The 20,360-nt window shown below is 37.2% G+C and overlaps 1 protein-coding gene and 1 long non-coding RNA gene across 2 annotated transcripts; one reads left to right on the top strand and one right to left on the bottom strand.

Annotated features, from left to right (window-relative positions):
* Positions 1 to 9,288: 9,288 nt before the first annotated feature.
* Positions 9,289 to 12,359, bottom strand: LOC106624673 (uncharacterized). Its single transcript, XR_001331048.3, has 2 exons — positions 11,964 to 12,359; positions 9,289 to 11,902 (listed from the first exon to the last, which is right to left on the bottom strand). It is a non-coding gene; the product is annotated as an uncharacterized lncRNA (long non-coding RNA).
* A 1,641-nt stretch (positions 12,360 to 14,000) lies between these two features.
* LOC106624671 (inner nuclear membrane protein Man1-like) lies at positions 14,001 to 18,077 on the top strand. Its single transcript, XM_070107955.1, is given in 3 exon segments — positions 14,001 to 14,410; positions 17,011 to 17,494; positions 17,496 to 18,077. Coding segments are annotated over 3 exon segments (1,074 nt in total). The 3' UTR covers positions 17,676 to 18,077.
* The last annotated feature ends 2,283 nt before the right edge of the window (positions 18,078 to 20,360 follow it).

Raw genomic sequence — 20,360 nt, 5'->3', positions numbered from 1 at the left:
AATATCTGAACCTTTCATAAGCTGGGTAAATCCCAAAAAGTACTTAAATGTAATTTTCTTGAGCTTACAGTTCACCTCATGACCTTCATATTTAAATGTGTCGCAAAACTGAAATAATAGATAATAGAATTTTAACCGATGGGGTCGCAGTTTATCTATTACCACATAAAAAGGATCTTTAGCCTTTTTGATACTACACTACTAATATTTATCTCACGCGATTTTTTCTAGAAAGATATATTTGCTCTATACAAAGTCCAGCACTCTAAGAAACTTTTTTACATTGTTGTCTGGTATATTTTGTTATAGGTTCAACATGATGGCTGAGAAAATATACCTAACCACTGATTATCACCAAATATTAGAAGAAATATTTGTATATAGAAATCTATATCTCTCTCGATTAGTTTTAGGTGATGCAAACAGCCGTTTGGTGAACAAAACTATACTCTGTTGCAACATGTTGCGAAAGTATAAAAATGTTGCCAAAGAATTCAACATTTATTATTCGATTATTATTTGGTATCTTATTAACTTATGTTATTAATCATAGATTTACTATTTTAGATAGATACTATTTTTTCCCCGAAATGTTAACTTTAACACAAAGAAACTATTTAACTCAAACATGGTATATGTGATATAAACTGAACCAAAGGGGTTAGATTTAATATGTGGGGTATATGAGGTTGCTGTTGTACGAAAGCATCGGAAATCAGTATATTATGGTTATAAGGCTTAAACAAAGGTCTAGACCAATTTCATTCATAAATCATCATTAAATTATAAAAATTAACGAAATAAATTATACCATAAGATTATACCATAAGTAGTACATGTATGCTGTGGAAATTCGTGGATCGATTTTACACATTTCTGGCATTAAACTGTTGTATATCTAATATTTTACGTTTATATAAAACCAAACGAAAGTTTGAATTTTTTACATAAAGTATGTTGGAGCTAAGGTCAATATATACCCGATAATGGGTACTAGGGCGTAACCAAGAATTTTATACTCTTGTAATTCGCAAGAATCAAAGGCCAGGAAATTCCTTCAGGTGTGGCAAAGTTGAGAAAAAATCCATCCATTATTAAATAAAATCGTGATTAAATTAAAATCAAATTTGGTATCTTCTTGACTTATATTAAAGGCCATAAACTTAGTCTCAGTTTTATTGCTATATTTTAGTTTGCGTCAGCAAAAAATATCTTGAAGTGAGATATACATAAGTATAAATGTGATATTAACTCGACCAAAGTGGCTAAATTTTATATTATAAGCTTGTGTCGAAAACGTCAACCAGAGAATCGGAACTCATTATATGAAGGTGTGAGGTTTAGATTAATGTATATACTTATTTCATTCCAATTCAGCGTCAAACCACATAATTTTTAAGAAAACTTATCCACTTAATTACTGTTTATGCGACTTCTAATCCCGCGACAACTAAGCTCACAACCCACCGTACAACATCATACAATACAACATAACCAACGCAACATCATACACCACCTACAACACACCATATCACTCACCAACACAACCATATACAATTAACCAACCACACTCTACATCTACACTATACACCCACACTGCAACCACCGTCTTTTCCACCACCCGAATGATCAAAAGGGACCAGTCAGACCAGAATGGCTCTCTTTTTCGCTTTCATCCGTGACCTATAAGGTTATACATCAAAACGTTCCCGGCCGAGTGATTTTCATCGAAGTGAAGTACAAGTGAATTTAAAAAACTGAAAGTGTATGATTGATTATTTAAAACCTTAAAGCTAAGAACGTGAACTTTTTAATATTATAAAGTGTCAAAAAAAATATATATATTTTTACAATACTAAAGTTTAAAAAAAAAATTAAATAAAGAGTTTTTTACTAAAAGTAGTACAATTGTGACAAAAAGTGAGTATAACACCGCACCCAAGGTGAAAGAATAAGTGAAGTCAACAATTACATTAAAATATCACATTTTGATCAACCGGAACGGTTTAAAGTCAAGAGGAAAGACGGAAATCATATATATATATATTGGAGATAGAGAAAGATATTAATTTTGACATTGCTCAGCTATACTCGAGAACATATTTTGAAGCAATTTTATATATAAAAAAATGTTTAGTACTCACTGACCGACATACGAGAAGTATTATAAGTAGTATATGGAAGTAGAGGGTAGCATTAGCCCGATTTTATCAATTTTTGCCAATACTACATATTACTAACATGCCACAGACTAATAAAATGCTCCCACAGTTTCATTAAGGTACCTCACATACCATCACCAATCATATAAAGTAAAGTCAGACGAATGTTCGAAAATCCTAATATTACTTACATGGGGGCCAGGTAAAATTTTCACTCGATTTCATTAAAACAGCCTCTCTCATTTTCATTGAGATAACTCACATATTGGCCGATATATGCGATATAAAGTCACCCGGAAGTTCAAAAATCTTTATATTGATTCGATTGAACCCATATTTTGACACAAACATACTATTGTCGAGAGTTTTATTTATTTATTTTATTATATGAATTTCAATTAAATGTCTTACACATTGACCGATATTTTCGGTAAAAAGGCAAATATAGGCACTGGGATCAACAAATTCAGTACCTAGGGACTAGAATAGTTTTGGTTCTATTTAGACTATTCTGGTCACAAGCTGGCATCCTTAAAGGCATTATTAGTGCAAAGTTTTAGCCCAATACAATCATTGTTGTTTGATTTGCATAGTGGAAAGTGAAAAAATCAGATGGAATTTAAAATAGTGTTATATGGGAAATAGGCGTGGTTGTAATCTTATTTCGCTCATTTTTACACTATAGTATAGAAATATGAGAAGAATGTTATGTACCGAATTTGGTTAAAATCGGTTAAGAAGATCTTAAGATATGGATTTTCACCTAAATGTGGGCGGTGCCACGCCCATTGTCTAATTTCGAACCCGTCTCCTATAAAGTCAGCACATACGATCTCTGTGTTAAAATTTAAAGTGTTTTGTGCTTGATTTATCGCGCTTTTAGTAGTTTTTAACAGTACCGTTATATGTGGAGTGGGCGGGGTTGTAACCGATTTCACCCATTTTCACATATTTAGATAGAGATGCTAAAAAAATTTGTTCTCAGTGAATTTTTTTATTATAGCTTTAGCAGTTTAGGAGATATGCACATTAAACCTATTAGGGGCGAAACAACGCCTACTTTTTAAAACAAAATGTAACTGCAGATGCCCCTTCCTAATACGATCTTGTGTGCCAAATACCAGCCTTGTCTCTTTTTGTGGAGCTTAGTTATAGCAATTTATTTGTTTTTGACTAATGGCGTTTTGTGGGCGTGGCAGTGGTCCGATTACGCCCATCTGCAATACCAGCCGTCTTACGGTATCAAGAAACATGTGCATCAAGTTTCATAAAGATATCTCAATTTTTACTCAAGTTTCAACTTGCACAGACGAACAGACAGTCACCCGGATTTCAACTCGTCTCTTCATCCTGATCATTTATATATACATAACCCTTTATCTAACTCAATTAGTTTTAGGTGATACAAACAACCGTTAGGTGAACAAAACTATTATACTCTGTAGCAACATGTTGCGAAAGTATAAACAGTTACCTTTGGCGTCAACTGTGCTCCATATTTAGCTATTCGAACACTCCACGAATTAGCAGTAAACACAACGTCAAAATTTCCTCTGGCAACCGAAGTGTTAAAAACTTAAACGTATGTAAACGATATCCAGTCTGGAAGTCACAGTCTTCCGCAAGCATACGAATCTTTATTTTATATTAATAATAATCACCCAAGGATAGTAAAATTATACCAAAAGAAAATTTGTTGAACTGGTTTGAAAACTGGTCAGATATCGTATTCCAAGAGTTTTTGTTGTACTTTCCTTTTCGAATATAAGAAAATTAGTTATATTCGAAAAGGAAAGTACAACAAAAACTCTTGGAATACGATATCTGACCAGTTCTCATATACTACAGAGTCAATATCAGCCTTATCCGTCATAACAAAACGCCAAATTTTATTATCTGTGGCAAAACTTTTCGACCCCGCAGGATGGCTTTTGCCAATTATGATACAAGCCAAAATCCTACTACAAGAATTGTGGTTAGATGGAACCGACGGGGATAAACAAGTAAAACCACTTCGTTTAGAAAAGTGGTCCCCGTTTGCGAGCGATCTTAATGATATCTCACAGATACAAATCCCTCGATTGGTAAATTATGCCCCGGAACACAAAGTCGAACTACACGGCTTCTGTGAGGCCTCTGAAAAAGCATATTGCGCCACTATATATGTTCGCACACAAAGTGATGGTGGGACCACAAGCCACTTACTAGTGGCAAAAGCAAAAGTAGCTCCTCTAAAAACAATAAGTTTACCAGGACTTGAACTCTGTGGCGCGCTCCTACTTTCCAAATTAGTATCCATGATGCAAATGCATTTAAACATGGCAAGATACAAATTATATCTGTGGTCCGATTCTAAATTGTATTAGCATGGTTAGAAAAACCACCACATGAACGGAAGACGTATATTGACCTAGTAGGATCAGCCACTTGGCGACATGTAGCCAGTGCTGACAATCCTGCTGATCTAGGTACAAGAGGATGCAAAGCCCTGCATCTTGCCACCACCACCCTCTGAATTTTGGCCACAATCGCCCATGCGCAATAAAATTACACTAGAAAGTCGAAAAATCTACTCTTTTCACGCAACAGTGGATGATACCGACATCCTCGAACGATTTTAATTATTCCCCCGAGCCCTCAGAGTAGTTGCTTACATGTTCAAATTTATAGAGCATTTCAAAACTAAAGTCAATGGATCAGCAAACTCCCAATGCGATACAGTGACGCAGCTAACCTTACAACAGGCAAAGGTCGCTCTTGTCGTATATACTCAAGCGCGCTACTTCAGCCGCGATATATCACTATTGAGAGAATCAAAACCTATTGATAAGAGAAGTCCACTCCTAGTTCTAAACCCATTCCTCGAAACGAAAGGTATTCTTCGTGTGAATGGTCGGCTCGCCAATTCAAGCCTAACGTATAACGAGCGCCATCCCATAATTGTACCAGAGAAGTCTCGACTTGCCACAATGCTCATCAGTTATATCCACATATTAATGCTTCATGCCGAACATCGTCTCATGCAACATATGGTCCGCCAGGAATTTTACATTACCCGACTTAAGCCCCAGATAAAGAAGTGCATTTTCTTGTGCAAAATCTGCACGACTCATAAGCAAAAGATGCGAACAAAGATTATGACAGCATATTCCCCGGAACGCTGCAACTTGGCTCCGCCTTTCTCCATCACAGGTGTCGATTTTGCTGGGCCTTTTCATATAAAGGCGTCCATGTTAAGGTGTCCCACTCTGATGAAAGGCTATGTGGCTGTTTATTTTCTGTTTTACCGACGACAAAAGCAGTACACTTTGAGCTTTGTACTAATCTGACAAAGGAGGCTTTCCTTGTGGCATTTGCTCGCTTCGTCGGACGACGCGGTTTTCCATCGAAGATAATGAGTGATAATGGTAAAACATTTATCGGCGCTCAAAGAGTCGCCGAAAAACAATTTGTGGACTTTATCAAACAAGTCTCACCTGAGATTGTACAAAAGTACGCACCCCAAGGCATTAATTGGCAGTTTATCCCCCAAGCGCTCCTCATATGGGTGGTTTATGGGAATCAGCTGTTAAAAGCTTCAAATCCCACTTAAAAAAAGTAGCTAGAAATTACAAATTCAATTACGAAGAATTCACTACATTATTAATTCGATTTGAAGCCGTTCTCAGTTCACGGGCTCTCCACCCATTCTGGCCATATATGAGCCAGGCGTGGAGTCGCTATCCTTATTAAATCGATGGGAAAGAATTAAAATACTACATCACGATTTCAGCCGCCGATGGAAAGAAGAGTGCATAAAGGATCTCCATAAAAGATAACGTTGGAAGACTACTGAACAAGCGCCAAAGCTTGGATATTGTGTCATTATTCATGATGATTGTCTACCCCTTACCGAATGGCGGCTTGGTCGCATAGAAAAGCTACATTACGGCTCCGACGGTCATATAAGAGTAGTTGATCTCCGTACCCAAAGCGGAACGTTAACCAGACCGCGATAAACGATAAAGCAAGTGATAAACGATAAACCGATAATAATCCCGAAAACGTAATTCATAACCGCTTCAATAAATCGACAAAAAAAAACGAAAAGACAATAACTCCTAAACTCGACAACAAAGCGTATATATAAGTATATAAACTAAAAAGTCGATCAATAGGACGACCCCTTCATGCTACCAAGAGTTGTAGAATGCCTATTTCAACTTATATCTTACAACTTTATAAAGCCCAATAATCTTTTCTACACAGATAACTATGGACGCAGATGCACCTATGCCAACGCCTGCTATTCGGTCAGCTATCAATGTGCCGCAACCTGGGGTTACTCCAGCGCTCCTAGAAGTGGCGCGCGACCATCACCAACACCAAACATGGAACCGCTGCGCGTCTGGTGCATCATTTGCTGCCGCCCACACCGACTAGAACACTGCAACATTTTTAGGGGCATGCAACCGATGCAACGCCAGCAAATTACCCAGGCTCATGGGCCTTGTCTCAATTGCTTGACAGCGGCACACAATACTCAGGAGTGCACAATACTCTAAATGACCTATAAGCCTTCCTATCCCTATACAAGCACCACACACCACTTCACAAGCAACACATACATATACATACAGATACATTCCAACACACCACAACATTATCATTCACTCCCGAAAATACCACACATCAATACATGCAACTTCACACAACTCACCGAGGGATACCAACACACACCACACTCACAACCTCACCACTCTACCCAGCCAACAAAAGGGATCGACGACTGCATACGGGCCCTTTTTTCGATCGATCGCCGTCGCAAGTGCATCAGCCGAGTCCTTTTCTGCGCCACCCCGGAGACCTACACCGTTTTGAAACCATTTTATAATTTCAAAGGTTTTTAATTCTGTAAATCGATTTTGTTTAAGATATTAAATTTGCGGATTTGAAACACTTTATATACATAGTTATATTTATTCTTTTGATTCGGGAGCAAGTGGAAGTGAAAGTGGTCAGTGTTTTTGGTGCAAATTAGCATCAAACTAATTAAAAGGTTTCAAAAGAGCATAATTAAAGAATATAAGCCGAATTAAAGAAACTGCAAAAAAGTTCCGCTAATGCAGAAATAATAAATAACCGCCAATAACAATAACGTATATACAAATATCACATAATAATAGTTTGTCAAGCCAGAAAATTCATATTAGGGGCCATCTATAAATTACGTCACACGAATTTCAGCCCTTTTAACCCCTCCCCCCATTCTTGTCACAAGTTGTCACATTGTGAAAAACCCCTCCCCCCTGACGTGACGTCACACATTTTCCAATTTTATGGATATCTTATATTTATTGAATAATCTTTAATAAAATCAACATTTAGTTATATTCAAAGTATAGAGACAACAAATGACTAGTTAGAAAATAATAGACACTTACTTATACTATTCAAAAATATAAAACTTAATCATATTGTGTCCATGGACTTTAGACCCATTCCTTTATATTATTTATTACTGGTAAATCAGGCACTTCATTTTCGTTCTGAATATGGAAGTCAGGAACATCCTTCGTATCAACATCGTTTTCTTCCATCCATAAAGCATCGTCATCATTCATTTAACAGAGAATTTCTCGACACTAGGAAAGTAACTATCATATGGAACTTGTTTCAGATGGGATGATGCTCGGAGATTTATTGTTTATTAGCACTACATTTCTCATTTAACACTCAAAATGCTGAATTCTGTTATTTTGCGCTCCGCAGAGGTAAAACTCTGGTGAAACCCGCTTATAACCTTTGTGGTAAAATCCTCTTAAGTTGGTCAGTAACCCTCCGTCAAGCGGACCATTTTGACAATCGGCACACCATGAACCTACTCTATGATACACGTTCTCTTGTCTTGCAAACAACCTAAGCACAGGCAGATAAAAAAATGAGCAAGCACTTGCCAACAACTAAAACCTACCCAAATCTTTACTACTGAGAACTCTCGTAAAATTTAGTGGGTTACTCGCATTACAACACCGTTCTAAAAGTTGAATACTGCATGAGACATAGTTTCATGGTCAATGTACTTAAGTAATAAAAAATAATGATCGCGTTTGTCAATGTTTAATATTTTTTTGTTTACCTATAAATTTTGCGTTTGGACATCATAAATTTTGAAATATGATGTCACAAAGCTTTTGACCCTTCCTACCGCTTGTCACACAATGTCACATCCGACAATTTTTAACATACTACAAAAATGATGAATGTGGATAAAAATCAAAAAACACCTTCAGAAGATACACGCTCAAGACAGGTTGCTACAAAGCAAATAAAAGGCAAAGATTTAACCGCCCCCAAATTCACTTCTGAGAGAGACAGTTTAATACGACACTGCACTCGATTTTTATCTTCACCGATCCAAGACAACTCTGAATCGTTATTAGAAATAAAAAAGCAAAATCTTAACACTTTTTGAACTCGCCTCATGACGCCATAGTAGAAACTGAGTCATCAGATATACCAAAATATTTTAAAACCTCGGCTTTCGCCAAATATAAAAAAATATAAAAGCTATTGCACCTACTCCACATCCGGCGGCAAGTTCCGGCATCCACCTCGAGGTGCCCGCATGTGACACAGAAACATTTTATAGAGAATATGAAGAATGGCCGTCCTTCCGGGATATGTTTACAGCCGTTTACATCAACCATTACAAATTATCAAGAGCGCAAAAATTGTTTCACCTCCGATACAAAACTAAAGGTCAAGCAGGCGTAATAGTAAAAGAGTTCGCACTAAACGACGATAATTTTAAGTTGGGGAGCTCTTAAATCTAGATATGAAAATTAACGAATATTGGTCGATAACCAAGTAACGATACTAATGAACTTGCTTTAGATTCAAAAGGTAACAAGTGAAGAATTTATAAAACTGCAATCCACTGTTTCTAATTACTTGTAGGTTCTATCGAGACAAAATATTCTCACAGACAGCTGGCACCCAATACTGATAAATATATGCAGCTTTACCAGAAAAATCTTTACTTTTGTGGAAGCAATCGCTCTCATCACGAAAAAGTGCCCAACGTGGCAACAAATGAAAGACTTTCTAATTACCCAATACGAAATCACAGAGAGGGTATACAAAAAACTAATTAAAAAAAAAAAAGCTTCAATAGACCCCAGGCTAGAAGCAAAAACTATTTAAACTAATCAAACAGAAATTTTTACAAAACACAATCGTACACATCCGAATAGAAAAGGCATACGTCATGCAAATTATGCACAAGTATGTACAAATTACTTGTCACATGCGCCGCACAAACCGCCACCTCGCCCGGTTCCATAATCATTGAGAGAACCGGTGATATGTCCTACAGCTACATTTTAAGGACGGTTAGGAAAAATGACACACTGCAGAGACTGGGGAAAATGTGTAAAAATTAGAAAGGCGGCCAAAGGACAATTCTTGCTTGAGTTAAAGGAGGCTCAAATGAAGACCACGGGAGATTTCAAGATGAAATAGGGAAAGTGCTAGGAAACCAAGCGCAGATAAAAGCACTAATCCATGAAACAGTGGTAGAAATACGAGATCTGAACGAAATCACTAGCAAACAGGACATAGCCGACGTTATACGCAGTCAAATAATAGAGATGAACCAGTTACACACAAACCCGATTAGGAACATCAGGGCGTCATACCGAGGATATCAAACTGCGGTCATAAGCCTACCCGCGCTGGAGGCAAGGACGCTTCTGGACGCACATAAAACTAAAATATGCTGGGTAGTGTGCAGAATAAGAGCGAATTAAAACTTGAGGAGGTGCTTCAGGTGTCTCCAATATCGGGACTGAATGCAATAACTACGACGATAGAAGCCAGAGTTGTGTCAAGTGTGGAGAAACTATTTTTCAAAGTCATGCGACAAAAAACCGTCGTGTAGCGTGAGTAAGAGTAAGGAAAGGGAAAACACTGACCACCAAAGGTAGTAAGAAATGCCCCCTGTACCACTGCAAAGCTGCACAAGAGTTCCTTAAACGGACTGTATACGAACAGAAAGTCGATGTTGCCTTACTCAATGAACAGGACAAAAACATAAGCGATGGAACATGGATCTCCAATTGCACGAACAAAGCTGCCTTATGGGCATGTGGAGGAAAAGCTTTCCAAGATAAGCCGCTGTTAGGGAAATCCTTCTACACTCGAGCAAAAATCTGTGGGGTCAACTTTTACAGTTGCTATATCCCACCAAGCGTATCTCAAAATGATATTTAAAAAATATTGGCTGAACTGGTGAGAGAAGCGCTAACTACCACAATGAACCCTGATGCGGACAGCAAGCTGGCAGGTGTGTGACCTCTTCACTCACAGTGACCGGGCACCCAACCACCCAAAATCGAAGGAGAACGCTCGCAAAATGGTTACAAACGTGAGGGTGAAAGGCCGAAGCCTTAGACGAAGAACTAATTAAGCTGTTGCTAGATGGCAACATGAGTTCTGCGGAAGACGCAGATCGACAGGCGGAGATGCTGGTAAGACTTCTATATGCAGAAGGAAAAGTGGAGCCTACATAAAACCCGTATACTGGTGGAGTAATGAAATAAATACCCTAAGATGTTAATGCCATAAAGCAAGGAGGAGCTGCCAAAGGAATCGGAGATCAACGGAGCATACGGAACTACGCGAATGCTACAAAAGGAAGAGCAATGCCCTTAAAAACAATAAAAAAGAGTAAAGCATGTGGCTTCAAAGAACTTTGTGGAAAATCGACGAAAATCCGTGGGGCGATGTTTACAAGATAGTAATGTCAAAATTAAAGGCGGCAAATGGCAAACTAGAGGTGTCCACTTAGAAATTACATCGATGTTTTTTATATATTATATATCTATATATATATCATCGTCACACTTCGCCGTTTTCCAGCACATGTGGACTAATTTGTGAAGATCATCTCACAAAGAAAAATGATCTTCTGGTTTGTCAGAATGATCTGAAGAATCAGATTCCACTGTCTCATTGTGTTTTGTAGTTGTCATACATGTTTAGACTTTTGCCACAGCTGAAGAGCAAGTAATTAGGTCCGTAAAATGCATTTTTTTGAACCTTGGATCTAATACCGTGGCTATAGCAAGAGGAGACACTTTTTCTAAAACATTCATTCTTTTGTCAATATTTTTAAGAATCAGCGACTGCAAGCTATCTTTGGCAAGAGATTCTTCGAGTTTAAAAGGTCTAGTTTTTAATAGAAGGCAATGGATAAGTGGTATTACCTTGCTGCTAGTACAATACTTATCACCTGACACTTCTTTGGTTGCAGCTTCGACCGGTCGCAGAACTTGTAAAACCGAAGAAAGACTTGACAGTTTTAATGCAGTAAGCATTGGTGGTGCATTTTTGTGACGAATGATTATGTCATTAACGATGATGCGAAGCTCTAAAAATATTTCGATCATATAATATGTACTATTTCATCTGGTCGGGACCTCTTGAATCAATTTAGTTTCTTTCTGGGATAATTTACGTAATTCGTTACTGGCTATATTGCTTTGTTTAAACCATCTTTGACTTTGGTTATCAAGTTTCGTATCAAGTTGCATACAATTTTGTGCCACTAAATTGAAAGTGTGGGCAAAACATGGAATATGTTTTTTGTTTCAACAACCTTTACAATATTGGCTGCGTTGTCTGTCACTACGGCCGAAATTTAATCTATGTCAAAACCCCATTCAGTACAGGTTTTAGCAGCATTTCAGCAATGTGTTCTGAAATTCATACGTTCATCTGACTGGTACACTTCAAGAGTAATTGAAATTAGTTCATTACCGACACCCTAGTGTGCTGTTATTCCTAAAAATCTTCTCATGCTCATTGTTTCAGACCACATATCAGTAGTTAGAGTAAGGTTTTCAGTAGTTGACAATTTTTCTTTGAAAACTGTTGAAAATGCTGCGTATCTATCATCAACGCATCGAGTCAACGTCGTCTTACTAGGAATTTTATAATGCGGCACAATAACTTACATCAAATTACGAAAGCCTTTAAGGCATTATTTATTTTTAATGTTTTATCACCACTTGCCGAAAACGCATAAATTTCTTAAAAACTTGACATGATAGACTTTTAACGTTTTGGCGCTGGAGGAAAAGAAACGTATTCATTGTCTTTTGAAGAGTTAGGTATTTTATCGGCTTCTTTAGTCAATTCCATTCCATCAGAAGAGCTTTTATTTTTATTTATTGTATTAATATTGGATTTTTTCGAACTTTCATTATTAAAATCCCGAAAAGCGGGATGCCACAAGATTTGATTACCTTTTGACAAAGCCTACATTTCGCAGAGTTACTGTCTCCTTAAATTTTAACGTTAAACTCTCACACGCCACTCTTCTTGGAAGGTGCCATCGCTTTGTGTCTTGAACCTAAAAATAGTTAATTAATTAAAATAAATGAAGTCAATAAATTCATCAATCGATAATATTATATCACATCACTAATCATCGCTATCTAAAAAAATATAAGAGTTCTAACAATTAACAGTATCAAGACTGACAAGTTACTTTTATACACAGAATGTCAAAAAATAATTACATTTGAATAGATGATATTTTTATGTAAACATTTAATTTATTGATTTCAGCCAAATTGTTTGTTAACTTATTATCAAATTTGTACAATTTGACGTATGTTTTCGCTGAAATTTATGCAATAAAATATATATAAAATCTGTCAAAAATTGTCTTACAAATAACAAAGTATCTATTTATTCTGTCAATCAGTCAATTAAGAATTATTAACTGTCACTCCCTTTCACGTGAGAATAAATGAGTTATCCTAACCCTACTTTATTACTTTACTTACCTGCCGTATCGATAATATAAAGAAAAAGCCATAATGAGTATATGATATCCAACTCCAATCTTATTTGTTTTATGGTATAACACACTGGCAAATTCACGAATTTCATGACACCACGAAAAAAATGTAATTTAAAGTTTTATTCAGAGATCATCGAGACCACAACAGACCAGAGACAAAGCAAACAAACACTATTTTTTCTCTCACGCGTATTCAGTGTTGTCAATGTCAATTCTGAGATTCTGTCTCAACGGCCGACAGCAGCCAACTAGCGCCACCAACAAAAAAGATAGTTTGATTTTATAACTTCTAAAGTATAAGAGATTAAAAAGAAGAAAGCAGTAATAAATAGGAACAACAATATTTATCTGGTTACAATTTATTCGATGTTTTAAGAAAATATATCGATACATCCACTGAATTAACCGTTTTTCAAAACATCGGATCGGTTCGATGCATCGATGTATATCGAATATCCCTAGGGCAAACGACGACCTGCCCTAAGCTATTAAAAACCGTCGTGGAAACCCAGCACAGTCACAAGAGAAACTACAGGCTCAAGAAGAGGGACATGTTGAAATGGATGTAATAACAGTCAACGACGGCACAGAGATTTGGTAATGCTAAAGCGCCAGGCCTGGACGGCATTCCCAATAAGATCTTAAAGTTTTCCATCAATCATAATGCGAAGCCATTCACAGAATTGTTTACACAATGTCTTAGGAAAGGTGTTTTCTTGAAAAATTTGGAAAAGTCAGCGATTTTTCTTGTTATAGAAGCCCAATAAAATAACCGGCGAGCCCAGCTCTTATCGACCTCTGTGCATGCTGGATACGCTTGGCAAGATAATAGAGGGGATTATCTGTGTACGATTAGAATCGCACTTAGGAAAAGAGTACCAGAGTCTCTCAAAATCAATACGGATTTCGGAAGCGGAAGTCTACCGTTGACGCAATAAAAAAAGGTCAATGATATCGCTGGCAAGGCAATTGAAGAAAACAGATAAATGTATGGCCCAAAGGAGTACTGCGCAGTGGTAACATTGGATGTACAAAATGCATTTAACTCGGCTTATTGGCCTCGTATAATAAGCGCCCTGGAACGTAAGGCTTACCTAGTGAAAATTGTAGCCAGCTACTTGTCAGATCGAAAGTTGCTGTACGATACCGATGATGGACCGAAAAAATATACGGTTTCGGGTGGAATACCACAGGGTTCGGTGCTCGACTCACTGTTGTGGAATGTACTCTACGACGGTGGGCTGTGCCTTCCACTACCGAAGGAAGTGCAGATCATCGGATACGTGGATGACATTACGGTAACAGTGGTAGCAAAAGACTGGATCAAATCCCGAGCCTATGTAATCAGACGGCATCAAAAATCAAAGATTGGCTTACTACAACAAACCTCCAGCTTGTTGGACAAAAAAACTGAAGCAGTACTGATTACAAACGGAAGAAGCTGGAAGGCATCACACTTACTATCAGCGGCGATAGCATCACGACTAAGCGTTCATTGAAGTATCATGAGGTAACTTATTGACACTAGACTTAATTATAAGGCGCACATTGACAAAGTCTGTAAAAAAGCGACACTTGTAGCGGCGGCACTAGCGAGGATAATGGCCAACATCGGTGACCAAGTCAGAATAGGCGTGCGCTATTGGCCAAGGAATAAATCCTATAACAAGAAAGCTAAATCCGTAATTCGGTTCGGTGCCATTACAGTCACCTGCGCATTACGCACAGTATCACACGAGGCAGCGGGTATCATACCACCGGACATAATGGCCATTTAAATCAAAAGAGTTTACGATAGATCCAAAGGTTTAGGAAGGCGACTAACGGTTGCAGAGCGGAAAGATGAAAGGCAAATAAGCATCACTGAATGGCACAAACAATGGGACATAGCAACGAAGGGAAGATGAAATCACAGGCTTATTGGAAGCGTGCAAGCATGGGTAGAAAGGAAACATACAGAAACGGATTTCTACCTGACGCAGTTTTTGACGGGGCACGGTTGTTTCAGAGAATATCTTACAAATACGGCCATGATGACAGAGCAAATTGTTCCTTCTTTGACAGTAGCGGAGAAAGCGTGCAGCACATCTTCTTCTCCTGCCCGAAGTATGGAAATGAGAGAGCAAATTGAGAGAAGCTAATAGCGGAGCGAGTGACGCCAGATAACCGTTTGAGTCACATGATTAAGTCGAAACTGATGTGGGATAGAGTAAGGGTGTGGTCTGCGATAGTTTCTGCAAGAACTAAGAACGAAAGAGTGCCAACGGAGCGAAAGTATAGGGATGAACGAGAGATAGGCCTGAAAGGCGTGACTGATGAGCCGGATGGCTACGCTTGGCCTCACGATGTAATGCCTGACGGTAGTTCCGTGGGCCATATACAAGCACTGATGATAGAGTTAAGGGTTTAGTACCTAGGCGCGTTGTTCCGAATGAGGTGAACCCTTAGCGGACAACTCGAATGGTTCATGTTTTTGCCCTAAAAAATTACTATATCTTGGAAGATTCCCCCTCCAAACACACAAAAAAAAATACGCATACTCATAAAGAATGCAAAAGTAAATTCAATTGCATCTCTTGTAACAAAAGATACCATTCAGTGCTTCATTTTATCAAATTTCCCAGGCACGGTTTTAATTGCAAAAGCGTCCCGAAAAACGAAATCTTAAAAACTGCCAAGAGACACCATGTTGCTCAAAGGCACAAAAATCTCAAACGCCTCACAGCGAAATACAAAATTGGGTATTACTCCCCACAACATAGAACACCGAGAAGAACTGTTTAAGCTAAGGGCCTTAATAAACAAAGGATCACATCGATCTTTCATAGCGTCTAAGGCACAAAATAGGCTACAACAAAACAAGCCAAATTTGAATTTACAGGAATAGGCGGAAGACTAGTTCAAAACTCTAATAAAATCTGTCCCATTACCCTGATTTCCCCCAAGCGGATAGAAGATTTCAAGCAGAAGCTATAACCTTACCTTAACTAACAAATATGTTCTCAAGCTATCATATAAATAGCAAGCATTGGGAAAGGGTTTCACACCTCAAGTTAACAGATCCCAACTACAACACCCCCGCTCAAATAGACATTCTATTAGGTAGTGATCTCAGATAATACTCGAGGGTGTTGAGAAAATTTCGAAAAACTCTTGGCACAAACTACTATTTTTGGTTGGATCCTAAGTGGACTAGTTACGGAACCAGTTACCACCATGAAAACTCAAGTTAAGGACTGGAGAAAGTTTTGGGAGTTAGAAGAACTTCCCCCCCATTTCAATTACAACCCCAGAAGATCAGTATAGTGAAGACTTTTAGAAAGTCACAAGTACTAGGCCAGATAATGGCCGGTACGTCGTACGACTACCATTAAAGCCACAATTTTCCAACACTCCACACATTGGCACAAAAAACCAAGTCAAAGCTTGTTTTTTGGTCACAAGATGTCATAATTTAAACGCATTATTCAAGCAAAGTTTTGCTCCGATACAAACATTGTTGCTTGATTTGCATAGTGGAAAGTGAAAGAGTCAGGTGGATTAAAATTGTGGTAACTGGGAAATAGGTGTGGTTCTAATCCGATTCCGCCCAATTTCGCGCTATTACATAGAAGGATGCGAAGAATGTTAAGTACCGAATTTAGTTGAAATCGGTTAAGCTGATCCCAAGATATGAGCTATTATCTAAAAGTTGGTGGTGCCACGCCCACTTATACCATCCCAGAGATAAAATTTAATGTTTCTGGCGTGCTAAGTGCTTTAATTATCGCGCTTTTAGTAGTTTTTAGCCGTTCCGTTATAATGGAAGGCAGGGGTGGAAACAGAAATTATTCTATGCAAAAGTTCTTATAGAAGAAAACCCTAAATGGAATGTTGTAATAAATGAGGGAAAAACTGTAAGCTTTTCCTTAACCAATGAAAACCCCTCTTCATTTCTATAATAGTTACACTCTCGGTTTCTTTATATGTATTGTATCGTAATATAAAGGCGTGAAGATTAAATCGCTCTACTGTTATTGAACAGTTTACAACAGATATTGTAAATGAACTCATTTATAGAGCATCATTAAGTGAGGCCCCGGAAGAACAAGAAGTTATTGTAAATCATCTCCGTGATAAGTTAATACCTTTAAACAAGCGTAACGGTTATTTGAAATATTGGAAGGAGGCATTGAAAGTTCTCGAAATAAATGATAGCAGAATACAATTCGGACTAAAAATTTGTGATGGCACAGTATACCGCACTATGACATGGTTAATCAATGCAAACTCTAATACACCAAATGGTTTACTTAAGAAATGGCAAAGTCCGACCTTTAGTTATACAAATAAAATTAGTAAACCTCCCACCTCATGCTTGAAAATTCGTCATATGTTTGATTCGACAGAATCAGAAATCCATAATTTAAAACAAATAATAGAGTCTGCTATAATAGAGAAAGTTGGAACCAGGTGTTGTATTCAAGAAATTCAAATTGATAAAAAAAAGTTGCTGTGTTTATGTCCGTTGTTGCAGTGAATTTGATGCAGGAGTGGTTCATAACGAAATAAATGGCTTGTGGTTCGACAAGCGTTTAATTTCGATTAAGTTCTTACGTCTCCAAAGATACCTTACACGTTTTCCAGACAGCAAAACCTCCGTGTTTGCGCTATCACAATAAAACAAGTTTAAAATTTTTTGCGGTTTTATGTGTGTATATTCCTCAATTTATATATTTTAATAAAACAGCAATACTATAGTGTAATTATATATGTTTAATCAACAATTCTAATAATACAGTATTCGCCAGATATAAGCACTATCAAATATGCACGCAATTTTGTGCTTATAAGCGGGGAAAAAACCCGTTTAGAAGCACTGAGAGCGCTTATATAATATATGTATAAATCCGGCATCATCGGTGCATACAACCAAAGTTTTCCTTTATGCCAGAACAAACACTTTAATTGAATAAACATTTATAATTTATTTTAAAAATGCACGATTACAACATGTCAGTCGCTGTAGCATTCGAGAATATAAATAAAGGAGAAGAAAAATTGCCCATTTTTTATTAAAATAACGTGTTGTTACAAGAATTTACGTATTACTTGAAAAAATTTGTTACTTTAGATTGAATATTCATCGTGTTCAATTTAAAATAATAGTGCTCAATATTTCAATTTCTTGAATAAATTTGTTTAGAGGCTTAAATTTTTTACGAAGAACATGTATAAAATCAAAAACTTCTTTTTTGGGTGGCATAACTTGTACAGTTTGAACTTCCATCCCGTTCTCAGGCGTATCTTCCATCGAAAGTATTTTCGCAATTATGTTTCCCATAGCAATACAAGCCGTCGTCAAAATGGGTATAAAAGTTTTGTTAAGAAACTCATCGCTGTTGATACTATCCATTTCATCGCTGACATATGCTTCTTCTATTTAATGCTCAGTAAATGTTTCAATAAACTTGCACTCTAAAGGTATTAAGAAAAGGATAAAAATTATTTGAAGTAAGTTAAATTAAATTGCCTACATTCTCTATTAAAAATATTCGCATTTACTCAGGTGGATTGCTGTGTATAAGTTGATTGATTTTGAAAAATCTTCCATCATCATTCCTTGCTCAATTGTAATTATCTGCTTACGTGTTATTGCTTGACCATAATATGCCTTGAAAGCATGAAGGTAATTATGTACTTAATGACCTCCACTTCGAGGGGGTTGGGGTTGCAGATAGTATGTGAAGGGAGTCTGTGAAATACAATTTCAGTGGATTTAGCCGTCGGCCACCCTTCAAATAAATTATATGAAGGGTTAAAATTTCGTGAAAACAGCATATTCCCAAATTATATGATATTCAAAAATTTAGAAGTAAAATATATTTTTTTAATATTCAGGGTTTCATTTCTGTACTCTGACTATTCACACAGCCCCTTTGCCTTCAAACAACAAAAAAAAAGTCAAAGGCACTAAGAACAGATGCCCATATATCTTAGGTCATCCATGCTTTCTTCTGTAAAAAGTATAGCACTGGTAAAGTTTCCTTTTTAAAATTTTTTGGTTTCCCAATAATGTCATCCAATGCGTTGTAATGCGATCTTTTGAAGTATTGAATCCTTTTTAATTATCATTGTAACTAATTAATGTTGACGAAGGTAATGCCTTGAAAAATAATCCACTTTCGTCAGCGCTAAATATGTCTTTTGCGTCGTAATTTCTGATTAAATCAGGTAGTTGCTCGAAGAACTTTAAAGATTTGCCGATGCTCCCTCTCCATGAAGTTGTTTTACTGAAATACCTTCACGTTTCTGCCAACGCTATAACCCGCCAGCGGTGGGATTAAAATCCTTTTTCATCTTAATGGCCAATTGCTTTGCTTTTTCACGGACCATATTTCCAGATATTACAGCGCCTGATAATCGCATTTGGTTAAAGCAAATGGTTGTAGCACAATCAATTTCCATTGAATTGCTGCACCGGTTGCGGTTTCTAACTAACATACTTTCATTTTCGCCCTATGGGAACTTCTGTTGCTACAATTGTATTACTTTACCCATACACATTTAGTGGCTAGTTAACAACAAACTTCAACAGTGCCAGTGCAGATGCAAACTCAGAAATCCAAATATTTTTTACTCTTGCAACATGTTGCTACAGAGTATATTAGTTTTGTTCACCTAACGGTTATTTGTATTGCCTGAAAATAATCCAGTTAGATATAAGGTTATATAGATATAAATGATCAGGATGATGAGACGTGTTGAAATCCCGGTGAGTGTCTGACCGTCCGTCTGTCTGTCTGGGTAAGCTGTTACTTGAGTAAAAATTGAGATATCCTAATCAACTTTGTCCACGTGTTCCTTTGCAAATTCGTAGATGTGCGGATCGCCTTTCGCCCTCCACGCCCATAACACGCCAAATCCGAGAACCTATAAAATGGTATAACTGTGCACTAAATTAAGATATAAAATTGTAATTTAATACAGGAGATTGCAGTTGTAAGCGGGCTAAAAAATTAGGAAAAATGGGCGTCACCCCGCCCTATTGTACTAATGGACATATTTCATAAACCACTAAGGCGATAACAACCAAAGTCGCCTAGGGGAAATTCTTTAAGAACCTACTCCCCATATAACGGTTTTGTTAAAAGCTATTAAAAGCGCTATAAATCATTAACTAAAGGCTTCAAAGACATCAAAATTCACCCCCTATAGTGCCTTTAAGGTGTACCACCTTATGACTTAAAATTGTCCAACTCAAATCAAAACTGTTTCAAGCCCTAAGTTAACGAATATGTGGTACCTAGTTCCTATTCCGAACTTATTATCGAGAAAATTGGTCAATCTGTGAGATATATTATTGA

This window comes from Bactrocera oleae, chromosome 4, assembly GCF_042242935.1.
Source record: "Bactrocera oleae isolate idBacOlea1 chromosome 4, idBacOlea1, whole genome shotgun sequence".
Taxonomy (NCBI): domain Eukaryota; kingdom Metazoa; phylum Arthropoda; class Insecta; order Diptera; family Tephritidae; genus Bactrocera; species Bactrocera oleae.
This window is presented reverse-complemented; position numbering and strand designations above follow the sequence as displayed.